The 13,624-nt window shown below is 36.3% G+C and overlaps 1 protein-coding gene across 1 annotated transcript in view; it reads left to right on the plus strand.

The window, feature by feature from the left end:
- The first annotated feature begins 394 nt into the window (after positions 1-394).
- The window catches only part of COL5A2 (collagen type V alpha 2 chain), a 148,801-nt gene continuing 135,571 nt past the window's right edge, over positions 395-13,624 (plus strand). The window contains exon 1 of the mRNA XM_068968767.1: positions 395-624. Coding sequence (XP_068824868.1) covers positions 528-624 — 97 coding nt within the window. The 5' untranslated portion in view covers positions 395-527. The remainder of the gene's footprint in view (positions 625-13,624) is intronic.

A 13,624-nucleotide genomic window follows, 5' to 3' on the forward strand; every position in this document is an offset into this window, starting at 1 on the left:
TTTCCTTCTTGATGTCTTTTCAGCTTATAGGGAAAAAGTGAAGGGGTGTGTGTCTGGGGGAAGGGTTAGGGAGGGAAGAAAAAGACTCTTTCCTTCTAACAGTCTTTCTTTAAAAAAAAAGAAAAGAAAAAGAAAGAGAAACAAACGTTTGCTTCTGCGATTTAGCCACATTTATGTTTAAAACATAAATGAAATAGGGACAGTTCAAGGCACAGGGGCTTGTGTTCTGATTTGGTTGTTTACCATCAATCAGACCGTTGCTTGGCAGACACTGGATGGTTATGAGCCTGAACAAGCTGAAAAGGGGCAGGAAAAGAAGTGGAGGCAGCATTCTTCCTATTTAAAGCTGCATCGCTTGAAAAAAGTTTTCGCAGACTGTGCTGGAGCTGGTGCTGAAAAAGGGGGTTTGCAGAGGCTGCCCTGGGGCTGGTGCTGAAAGAAGAGCCCGCAGCTGACTTCATGGTGCTACAATAACCTTAGAATATACTTTTAACTCCCAGGAGGACCCACATGTCTAATATTTAGACATGATGGCAAACTGGGTGGAAGCAAGACCTCTGCTCATTCTTACTGTTTTATTAGGGCAATTCGTCTCAATAAAAGCCCAGGAAGAAGACGAGGATGGTAAGTTTGCCGTTTGCTTTCCTTCTGGTGTTTATTGCACAGTTTGGGAAATGGGTGGAATATTAAGCCTCAGGAAGAGCACCAAGAGGAGGTTCTGGTTTAAAGTTGAGAAGAGGGCTGACAGATTTGCACCTGGGAAACGGCTCGGAAGACAATCGGGGACATTTGTAAACCCGGAGCCTCTACCTCTGCCGTTCGAAGAGTACACTACTGAATTCTTTTGGGGAAAGCCTAGGATAAGTCCTTTTGCCTGAATGTGGAGAGTGGGAAGTTTGAAAGAAAAGGAGAGTGCTTGAAACGGAGGGCTAGAGACACTCTTAGAGGAGGTCTGTTCTGTGGGCTAGAGTTCTTAGAGCAAGGAAAAGTCTCGGCAGAAGCAGAGTAGGGTGGAGCCTTTTTTGTACTGAACTTCAGCTGCTTCATAAAATTCTTTGTTTAGAAAAACCTCTATAGCCAGTCACAACTGATTTTTCTTTGTCTTTGGCTCCTTATTCTTTTCTCTTTATAGATTTTTGCATCTCTCCTAGTTTCATTTGTGATCTTACAATCACTTTTGCTTTCTGTGAGACAAGTCTTTCTTTCTCCATGGCAGAGGCTGATAGAAGCCAGATTTCTTATTTTCCCACCCTACTGACTTGACCATCAGGATAGTGGTGGTTCCCTGTTGGAGGCGGAAGGCAGGAAATCGGAATGTCTTATATAATTTATTTATCACAGAGTATTTGCATGGGCATTATTCATGAGACACAAGTTTCCTTTCTTCTCTTTTTTAAAAATGTAAGACAAATCTTGCCTGGTTACCAATTTTTTTCCTATGAAATTTGCATATGTTAGGGTTGCTTTCTATGGTATGGTTAAGCAAAAATGTGTGGCTGCTAGCAAATATAAGAAAATATTTAAATTGGTTTCACATTATTAAATCCTTACCCTCCAGGCCTGAAGTTTCAAATACAGACATGTACTCTTTCATAATAGGCTTTAAAGATTTTCATAACAATTTAACATCAAACTCAAGCTTTTAAAATTTAGCACACTTATTAAACTTTTCTGTTACTGTCCTTCACATATATTTTATGGCTATATACACACATAAATATATATATTTAAAACCTGTTTCTGTGTATTTTTGCTCTATAAATGTTCATAAAATTAATCTAGAAACCTCGAGGTCTAAAAAACATTTAGAATGAAAATAAGAATCTGGGATGAATACCCAAGAATCTGTCCAGAGTCCCATAGAGGGGGCACTTTCTGAAATCTTGAAACTTTTATGTTACTTTTTGTATTTTAAAAAGTGAGACAATTCATAGAAGATTAAACCTCTTGAGTTTCCTTGTAATGTTGTAAAAAGCATGTCTAGTTTGGAAGGGCTGGGGAGATAATAGAATAAGAAGTAGAAGTCAGGAAAGGGGAGGGAAAAATGCACAAAATTAGATATATCTGAATATAAAAGAAGTCGACTCCCCTCCCCCACCAGAAAAACCAACAACTTTCATTCAAAATTTTACACAACTTTCCTTGTTACTATATTTTAAGATAAATAATTTCATTTATAAGGTATGAAAATAATTGAACATGTGAATAAATGAATGTTTCCTAACGTATATGGAGTAGGCCAAATGTTAAAAGACTTTCTCAAATAGCTGTAATTACATTGTAGGTGTTTCTGAAAAATGAGCAGAGTTCAATTTACCTTAATACTAATTTATATAAATGTTAGAAATGTGATGCTTGGTGCAAAAAAGCCTTCTCTCCCCCATATATCCAAATAGCATAGAACATGGAATTCCAAACATTTTACAGAAAAAAGGTAAATTGCTTGCATACATATTGTAAAAGAATAAATTGCTCATTATGTTACTCAAGCTAAGAGAATATGTGTAATAAAAATTCAAGAGCAAAAGTAAATAGTTAAGGTCTTAATTAAAAGTGATATAAAAAAGAATTCCATAATCCAGGATATTCAGAACTACATAACTTGAACTTACCATGCATATTGTAGTTTAAGTTATATTGTGTGAATACTTGGCAATACTTTATTTTTCCTGTTCAGGCTTGTCACAAACTTAAATAGAAGAATCAGAATTTTGAAACTCCATGTGATTTTAAGTTTGGAGAAGAGTAAGGTAAATGTTTTAAATTAAAGAAGTTTCTAAGGCACAAATGCAAAACAATATGTTTTTCAAATTTTAGCTCTAAGTCATATAATGTGGTGCTGACTTTGTGTACAAATATGTCCTCTTTGAAATGTAGAGACTTATTATCATATGTAGGTACATACTTATAAGCTTTTTTTTCTTTTCAGGACTTCAAAGTATATTTTTCTTCTGTTTGACTGATTATTTTTACTGGAAATTTAAAATTTATATTTTACATAAATTACATATATAATGTCTTATAGAAATACTTACGAATGATGAGATAAAAGAAAACAAATAAAGCTTTAGGCCTGTTAGGCCAAAATTGTTACTACTTCTCACTAAATTTTAAGAACTGAGTTGATTTTTTAAATTCATAAAAGTGAGAAAGTTTGAGAGTTGGACTAAGTGTAGTTGGGGCTATTAAGTAAAATTAAGTAAACAAATGAGTTAAGATAACAAAAATCAGCTTTTCATGAGTTTGTGTGTGTGTGGAAGTGTGTTGGTTTGGGGGGAGCTGCTTGAAGAGATTTTCCCATTTGTTTTTTGTAGGAGAAAATACTAGTGCATTTATACTAATTTTTATATTCCTGAATAAAGGTCTAATACCTAGGTCTAATACCTAATAAAGGTCTAATATCTAATACTTAAATACATCCTTGTTATTAGAAGTGGACATACTTCATCTTGGAAAACAATCTTTGGTATGAATCGCTGATTTCAACAACAGAGAAGCAGTGGAGAGAAGGAAAGCTACAGAAGCATGCTGTTTTATTTCCAGACTATCAATGTCAGTGCTTCTCAGAGGTCATGAAGGTGACATCAGCAAGTGAAGCAAGAGAGTGTATATCAACAGGTGATGGTAGGGCTGTGGAGAACTGAAGATGCATTCCCACTTGAAGCCATTCATATCTAATGTTTTCAGAAAGTATTACCGAAGCCAAATACAGTATATTTTGAATGTCAAGTGTGGCTCATGGACCATAAATTTGCAACCGTCTTATTTGTAACCCTATACTAGTATCATGGACCCAAGCTGACTTCTGATTACTAAGAGATGAGGAGCTCACAGAGGATGAGATGTTTGGATGGCATCACTGGCTTGATGGACATGAGTTTGAGCAAGCTCTGGGAGTTGGTGATGGACAGGGAAACCTGGAGTGCTGCAGTCCATGGGGTCACAAAGAATCGGACACCACTGAGAGACTGAACTGAATTGAGGGGCTCACAGTTCTTTCTATAGTGTGTGTGCTTAGTCGCTCGGTCGCGTCCAACTCTTTGCGACTCCATGGACTGTAGCCTGCCAGGCTCCTCTGTCCATGGGGATTCTCTAGGCAAGAATACTGGAGTGAGTTGTCATACCTTCCTCAAGGGGATCTTCCCAACCCAAGGATCTAACTCAAGCCTCCTGCATTGAAGGCCGATTCTTTACCGTCTGAGCCAACAGGGAAGCCCTTTCTATAGCATGGCCTCCTGCATTTTTATTATATTATGTCTGGCATTTATCTCATCATTCAAATACAAATAATAAGAAACAATGCTTAATACTCAGCAGTACTTGGATGGGATCATTTTAAAGGCAGTAGAGAATGCAAATATTTAGTTTAAGATACTTGTGCACTCATAAATTGCAAAAACTTTTTACTGTTGAAATGGATACTTTGGATCACACTCATGTAGGATATGCACACTTTCCTTTTACAGTGAATGTTTTAAGCCAGGGCCACCTGCGTATAGGAGAGTGTAGTAGTTTAAACAACAAAAAAGTGTTTTTTTTTCTTATTTTATAAGTTTCTAGTTTAGTAGGGAAAGGTTGGTTTACCAACTCTACAGAATCATCAGGGATTCAGATTTTTCTAGCTCTCTTATATTCTTAGGGTACAGTTCTTGATGTTCTAAATTCCTAGACAGCTACTGGAATCCCAGCCATTATATTTACTTTCCCGGCTTCTAGATAGAGAATAGGGGATAAAGGCTGTGACTCTTTTTTAATGGAGATTATTAAGTCATCATATCATTTCTACTTACTTGTAAGTCATGTGGTCACACAAAGCTACAAGGGCTACTGGGAAATGTAGTCTTAGCTGGGTAGCACTGACAATGTACTCTGTTGAATAGAGTTATGGAGGATATAAAAGAGAGAATAGCTATTAGGAGGCAACTGTAATCCTGGCCACAGTGGGCATAATTGTCAACCACTTTCAGTGGAATAGATCTGGTTTCAATGGACAGAATATAGTTGAGTAACCAGACTTACCCTGGTTATTGTTCATTCCTAGGTAGAATACAAAGCCAAGAACACCGGATGGCACTTAAACATTATGTTTTTATTCTTTACAATTCTTTCCTTCATCTCTTCAAATAAACTTTACTTTTATAAAAATTAGAATGAGGCTTTATTTTGGAGAGTATCTCTCTATATATGTGATTGGTAGATTGATAGGTACAGTCAATTTTTTATATTGACAAATGCAGGGTAGAATTTGATCATGACTCTTCAGGTTAGTTGGTAAGCAATCCACACAGATCAGTGCTGAGCTTATTGCATGAAAAAATCACCTGAAGAGCTTGTTGCCAGTACAGATTCTAGGCTCCTCTTGTTCCCCAATGTCCTGATTTGGTGGTTGTGGATGGGATTTGGGAAGCTTTCTAGGTGATGGATTCATATTGATGAACCACTGTGTTAAGTCTCTGCCTAGACTCTTGATCTTGGTGTGGCATCAGCTGGCTTCCTCTTCTAAGGTTACACACTGTGACTTTGCTAATAACTTACTATTCTAGTCATTCCTTTCACTTATAAACCTGCTTATTGAAAATTTATAGATAAGACATTGTGAATTCACAATCATTTCTGGAAAAAATAATCAAGACCCAAATCCTCCTTATGGCAAGTTAGATGAATCATTCTACTATACAAAGGCCACACTATTAAAATGTATTTCCAGGTGACTATATAGTCTTTTTTTTTCTTTCTTTTACTTCCTGCTCTTTACACTTTTATCATATCCCTGAAGGCCAAAGACTCATCACATTGATCATTCTAAAAGTGCGCATAATGCCATATGTTAAGTAAAAACATCAAAAGGAAGTTTTGTTTTGAGAGGAGGAGACTTAGAGATTTAAGTTATGTTAGTCTATTTTGTTTTCTTTTTTTAATCAAACAGTTTGTTCCTACTTGAAGGAGAATTCATGTATCATTTCTTAGTCTTACATGGCAATTTAAAAAATATTTAAAATTGGATCAGTCACTTTTTGACTGATGTTTTGTGTTCTGAGATTACAACATTGAAAAGTTTAGATTTATATATGAGAGACATAGTAATAGTAGGAAAAAAGACTAAAGTTATTAATTATTAATTGACCTACTATGTACATTTTGGCAAGTTGAACAAGTGTATATAAGACAGTGGAATTGCTAGGAATATATTGACAATTCAGTTTTCCTCTAAATTTCTTTTCCTGTAAATTTCATGTGGCTTTTTCTAACTTTTATTTACTGCTGAAGTGCTATTACACACACAGAATATCTATTCTTGGCATTTGTGTGAGAAGTAATCTATACAGTGGAAAATTTTTCTTTGAAGTTGTGACTGCATTGGTGGCTTTAGTGTTTTTACTTTGTTTTATGGGTATGTTTAAAACTAAACTCTTCAACAGAAATCACGATGGTTCCATCTTATACTGAGTATTTTTCCTAAGGAACAGTGTATCAGGGACATTACGACAGCACAAGAATTCCCTTACCCACTTGTTGTCTTCTACAGAGAAGTAACATTAACACTGTTAAAAAGTTAGCATCAATAAATTAATGAATGTTGTCTCTATAGCTTTCTGGTATAATCTTCAAACTCAAAAATGTCTGTGTGCTTTAAAAAGTTTTTTTTTTTTTTTTTTAATGTACATCTGGGAAGGAGGAAAGACAATCTCACAGTTGGTTTTCTTTCCTTTTTCTTTCTGGGTGTCTATTCAATCAGAATTATAAGTTCAGTTTAAAGATGACACTGTTGCTTGCAACCTAAGCATCACAGCCCTGTTGTAGTCTACATACTTTAGTAAGTAAAGTAAGCCACAGTCTTGCCATCACTGGAAGGACACCTGGATTCTGATCCATCCCTGCTATTTAGTTCGGCAACCTTTAGACTCCTTCTTTTTTTTTGAGGGCAGGAGGAGAAGAGAGCGACAGAGAATTAGGTGGTTTGATGACATCACTGAATCAATGGACATGAGTTTGAGCAAACTCCAGGGAAACCTGCCATGCTGCAGTCCATGGGGGTCACAGAGTCAGACACGACTTAGTGAGCGAACAACAACAAACCTTACCAAACCTGTGGGTCCTCATCTGAATTTGAAGAAATTAAACACACCCCTGTCAATCTGATGGAACTCTTAAGAGGGTCATTTGGGAAATTTACCTGAAGGCAATTTTAGAGCACTTACATGAAACTCACAAAATGATATTTTGGTCTGATCTCAGTCATCACAGCTATAAATCTTGGTGGCATAAATTCTACTTTTACCAAATCTTTGAATTCGTTTTGGAGAAACTTCCGGATTTGTCCTCCTTCTGTATTTTGTTTGTTCTCTACCTCCTGGGGCAAGTTGCTCCGTTAATCATGCTCTCTTTTCCATAACTTCAACAGCTTCCTTCCTATGAACTCTTTCCCCTTAGCCTGTAAACAAGCTCAGCTCTTTCCCAGGGCCTGCGTCCGGCTTTCACCCTTTCTTTATTCTTAGCCTAGCTGCTTTAAAGGAGCAGAACAGTTTTCTGTCTGACTCCGTGCCCTCGCTCATCCCATGCACCCACACTTTTGCTCCCTCTGTTCCTCTTAAGCTTGTCCAGTAATGTGTGACATTCCAGTGGACTCCTTTCACCTACCGTTAACGACCCCAGCTTTCTTGAAAGGCTGTGCTCTGAAGGTTCTCGCTTTACCTTCCTGACTTTTCCTTCTCAGTTTCATGGGCTCCTTCTCTCTCTCTTTTTTTTTTATCCCTTAGCACTTTGTTTTCTCATCGAATTTAGTCCACTGGTTCCATCTATTCTCTTCCTAGATTATCTAGGAATCTTACTCCCAGGGTTTTGTTTAACAACTAATTGCTGATCATTTTCAAATCTCTCTCTTCAACCCTGACCTTCCATATGAACATATTCCTTCGGAATCCCCAATTTCCCACTGGCTTGTCCATAACCACTTCAAGTTCCGTGTACCCAAAACTCAACATGTTATCTTTCCTTCCAGACAGGATCATCTTTCTCATGTATTCTTTATGTCAGTTAATGGCAACATCATCCTATTCGGTTATTCAAGCAAAATTCTGATCAGTTACTAAATTCTACCATTGCACCTGCTAAATATTTCTCAAATATACCTCCTCTCCATCTCTACTACAAATACCCCAGTTTAAGCTCTCATGGATTACTGCTTTTTACTGCAATCGCATGTAAGTTTGTCTCTTTGCCTCCCATGTGGCTACTTCCCATCTGTACCTATTGGGACCACCTCTGTTGCTATTGTGTTATAAAACTGAACTGTGATCACTTCATTACTTTCCTTAAAACCTTCCATTGACTCCCATAACTTGAGGAAGCTCCTAAGCAAAGCATACAAGACCTTTCATGATCTGTCTCATTTCTAGAATTTTAGTCCAGTGGCTATCATTCTTTGCCTCAAAATAAGGAATTGCCTGTAGTTCTCACCTCCCATGACATGCATGCACACACACTTTTCCTTAGTTTACTTACCAGGTTCCACTGCATGTCATAAAATTATTTTATGTATTAGGTATATGATTGCTATTCCTTGCACATAGGCCCAAGTGAATATTATTGTTTTTTAATCTAAAAAAAACTCTCCCACTATTTATTCATTCGAATATGAGTGAACCAATTCCAGATTTAGATTTTTCAAGTTATATTTGCATAGTCTTGAGTAATTTTCTTAAGAGCTCTATGTTTTAGTTTTCTCATATATAAAATTAGAATAGTAATATTCACCTTAAATAATTATTTTGAAGACTATCATGTATTAAACCACCTACATAGTAGTATGGTTCCTGACATAGAGCTCATCAAATGATTATTGATACTATTATCCAGCATAATTATCCAGTTGATATTATTATTCAACTATTTAATAATATAACAATAATGATAAACGCTTATTGGGTAATTATCAACCAAAATGTTAGATGTTACGGAAAAAATAAAGAAACAACTTTTCTCTCAAAGAGATTAAAATTATTGTAAAACTTAAAATGCAAATTGTATCTACCACAGTCACTTAGGCAATGAATCAGTATTTTTATCTAATATCTAAATAGGCTATATTTTAAGCTTACTTATACATTTTGCCCTTCAAATAGAAGAGCTTTACTGTAGTGTCTTCTTGTGTAGGTTTACTATGGGAAAAAAAAGAAACGAAAACCTCTTTCCATTAAATACTTTCTAGAGGCCATGTGATTTGAAGCATTACTCCTGCTCTCCTGTTTCACACCCCACACACACTTCATTCTCTGCAACTGTCTCCAAGATGTGCGCAAGCCAAGCACGATCCGTTCCATGCTGCAATGCTGCCGCGTGTCTGTCTACCAGCTCTGTCTGTTTCAGAGTTTATTTTCTGAAAATACGATAGTCATAAAAGTCTGTATTAAAAACTGGAAGCTTATTTTCCACCCTGCATTGCTCTGGATTGCATCTGGAAGGAGAGGAATTGCTTCACTGCACGGGGATTTACAAGGCAGCTCCCTGGACTATTTGGATACAGTAGTGGGAGTGACCATCTTTTACCAGATTTTGTAGCAAGTCTCCTCATTTCCCAAAGGCTGCTGGGTTCTTCACTCCCTTCACTCCCGGGAGACTTTTGTGAAATTGACTCCGGAAAGCAGACACTGATGTAAAATGTAGGCACATTCTTCATGCTCACACTTTCCTTATTTTGCTGCAATTTTTTTTCTTCTCAGTTTTTTAAACTTGAACAAAATGATGGGTTTCACTTGCAAGAAGGTATGCGCATGGAATTTCACCAGATAATTAGTAGCTATTAATTACTTTAATTAATTTTTTTTAATTTTTATTCAATAGAGCTGTTCTGTCGCCATCAGCTTTAGAGTTTTTCATTATGGAATTTAAAAATGTGGATACTTCCCATAGCAAATACAACTTATTTATAGACATTTAATATTTTCATTAAAAAGTTTAACTGATTAAATAGCAGTTATATAGTTATTATTTGTTCTTGATGTAGAAGCACCTATCAGATTCATTTATGCTAGTTTGAAATTATTTTTAAATTTTTTCTTTCTCATTGTTTCCAGAGCTTTCTATTGAAGAAATGATTAAGTTACAATTTAATTCGGAATATTATGCTTCTCATTTAGTGCTCAACTTTTATCTAGAGTTTCTGATAGGATGGACTGGTGGGTGAACAGTGAGGTTAACTGGTTACCATGGGAAGATGAACTGCAAAGAAAAAGTTTCTAGTTTTCTGGTCTTTGGTTACAAACACAAACCCTCTGAAGTTTTATAAAGAAAGCTTATACTTTCTTTTGAAAGGCAGAAGGGCACTGGCCATTCTAAGGCAAATGAGTGATTCTGATATAGGAATCTTCTTTTACATGAGTTTGAGCCGAAACAAAGAAAAAAACACTTGGAGTCAATGAAGGAGGAACAATTGAACATTCCATTGACAGCTTGTGTTAAAGCTTTCAGGTGCTACATGTATTATGTCTTTCTGAGTATTCACAAAAAAATGACTTCTTTTTTCATCCCTTCCCCGTTTCCTTCTAAATCTTGGTCTCTACATGTTAGATAAGGCATGTGTTTGTTTGTGTTTTTATTTTCTTCCTCAGGCACAATAAAACTGAACTGAATTTTACAGAGAAACAACTAATAAGTTCCTGAACCAATGGCAGTCTCATCAGCCTGGGAAGATTTCAGGATATTTGTAGTCTATTTCATTAAAAAAAAAAAAAAAAAGAGAGTGGGATAATTCCTTTATGAATCAAGATTAAAACAATGAGTTCTAAAGAAATTAATCAGTGGATGCATTCAAAGTTCCGTTGGCAGTGTTTGTGTTTGGGTATGTGGAGGATGATGAAATAAAATAAATTAAGTGTTTTATGATACTTAGTATTTTCATGATATTTTGGTACATTCATGATATAAATATTTCATAAAACTGTTAAAGCTATACTCACTTGATCTACCTTGTACCCCCTCCACATCTATTCTGTGGATGCAATGTTGCTAAAATCCTAGGAGGACAAGCAGTTCCAGTTTTAAGAAAACAGTTTTGAAGTAGATGACTTTTAATTTTTTTTTTAAGGGAAATATGCTTTAAACTTTCAGTTTGAAGGAAAGGCATTCAGAAATCTACCTGAGAATCAGGGTCTCACACTGGAGGTTTATTTGGATGTCTCCTTCTCAAATATGGGCTTCCCAGGTGGTGGGAAAGAACTCTCCTGCTAATGCAGGAGACTTAAGAGATATGGATTTGATCTCCAGATGGGGAAGATCCCCTGGGTTGGGAAGATCTCCAAGAGAAGGGCATGGCAACCCACTCCAGTATGCTTGCCTGGAAAATCCCATGGACAGAGGAGACTGATGGGCTACAGTCCACGAGGTCGCAAAGAGTCATACGCAACTGAGCAACTGAGCATTCACTCAATCTGAGTGTATTATTATACGGTAATTTGCCTTTTATGATTTCCCCCAATAATCTCTGGCCATCAAAATCAGCTGACATCATGGCTCTGGGTGAAAGTCCCAGTACTAGGTGGACTCTATGGCTCACACCACAGGCAGATGAAACACAGCTGTCATGGACATTATGTGTTTGTCCGTGGATGGTTCCACAGTCACGACATTAGAATCACTTCAAATCCATTCTAAGAGAAACTGAAAGTTGATGTCATATAATCAAAATGGAAAATTTGTCTGCAAGAGTCCCACTATTTCTGAAGAGGATATTTGAGTTTCTTCAGAATAGAACTGTATGATTGTGCATCATATAGAAGGTATAAGGACATGGGAAGATGAGTTTTCTGTGGTACCCAAGGATACCAATTAACAGTTGGCACAGATAGCCTCATTGAAGGCTATCATGTCTTGTGGGATTTATTTGGAAAATTTCAAAGAGGCTGGGAAAATTTGTGATATCTCTGAATATTTTTTTCTTAGATTTCTCTAATTTTTTTAACCCTATATGCCTAAGACACGTTCATTTTGGAAAGAACACATAAACACAACCACAGTCTTGTATATCTATTATTTTGAGCTAACAACATAGATACTTATAACTAGGCCAAATAGGCCATAGAAATAGTAGGAAGAGGGTAGTGTCTCACAGTTAGATTTTTTTTAATTCTGGGAAATTTCTTCAACTCTCAATTACTACCATTTTTTCTACACTTAGGACCTTTAACAGTGAACAGTTTCTACATTTAGAACTTCTCTTTTTCCGTTTAGTTTCAAAAAGCAATTAACAGAGCCTGGGTCTTTGGAGTCTCACATTTGAATCCTGTGTTTTTGCAACCTTGTGACCTTGAGCAAGGTACGGATCTTTGAGAATGAGTATTTTCATCTGCATATTGAAAAATTGAATTGCAATTTATAGGCACTAAGAAAAGTGGATATTATTCTTTTAGGATGAATCCTCGGATTGGGCCATTAGAGTTTTCCCCATAACTGAAATAATTTTTATCAGACCATTCCCAGTTACTAAAATGGTAAGAGAAAAGATGGAGGAGCAGAATTCCTGGAGCAGAACAGGGCCAGAGAGTAGGGTGGGGAGGAATGAAATGGTGATAAGAAATTTTGTTTATTTCGTGCTTTTCCCTTGGGCCAGGCCTGTGCTCAGCTCTTGATTATTCATTCACAAAGGAAAAGCAAACCAGCCAACTCCTGAAAGTTTTTCTTTGCATTCACAAACTGAGTGGTACATATACTCATTTGATTTTATTCTTTTTTTCTATTATAATGATTTTGGTAATTGTTTGAACATTTGGTTCCTGTAGAGTTGTTTCAGAAAAGTGAAAGTATGCTCAATACATACAACATTTATTTCCTTTCCTGAGATTTCACTGGTTCAAGACAAACTTATTTGGACCCTGGCAATGCTTTTATGAGGGATGGTGTGCACCTCCACCTGGGTGGTCAAGGTGGAAGAAGGAGCTGTGTGAGCTCATTCCACTTCTAATTCAACATGGCAACAGGGTCCAAAGAGCACTTGGCCCTGAGTCAGACAACTCTAGTAAAGTCCTGATTCTTTCCTCATAAATTCCTTATAAATATAATATGTTTTAACCTTAATTTCCTCATTTATAAAACACGGATAACTTTTTATTTTTCTATCTCACAGGTTCAGAATGAAGAATTCATAATAATGTCTGCAGAAATTCTGTGTCAGATTTAAAAGCCTCAGTAAAGGTCTATATGATTTATTGTAATTAAATTCTAGATGAATATAAAATAAGTTTATTTTAGGTAAATGAGAATATTTATAATCCAAAGGAACAGAAAATTCTTCACAAAAATGAAAGAAAGCAAAGTTAGTGGGTTTTTAAAAAACCTTGAATTGCAGAGAGTAAAATACCTTGCTTACATAACCATCTAGATAACTCCCAAAGCCCCAAAATAGGAATTAAATAGGAAAAAATGAGAATAGAGACCTTGCCTTCAGGATAAACAGAACAGATGGAAAAACAAAACGTGATTTTTCTAATATAACTGGACTGCAGTCTCTCTACAAGCAAAAATGTAGCTTCGTGGCAGAAGGCTGAATCCACTGTTATTATTACTTTTTCCCTATTCATCTCCCATCAGGAAGCCTGTCTCAAAATCAAAGTTAAGCTCTAAGGGCCTGTTT

This window comes from Capricornis sumatraensis, chromosome 3 (assembly GCF_032405125.1).
Source record: "Capricornis sumatraensis isolate serow.1 chromosome 3, serow.2, whole genome shotgun sequence".
In the NCBI taxonomy this organism is placed as follows: Eukaryota; Metazoa; Chordata; class Mammalia; order Artiodactyla; family Bovidae; genus Capricornis; species Capricornis sumatraensis.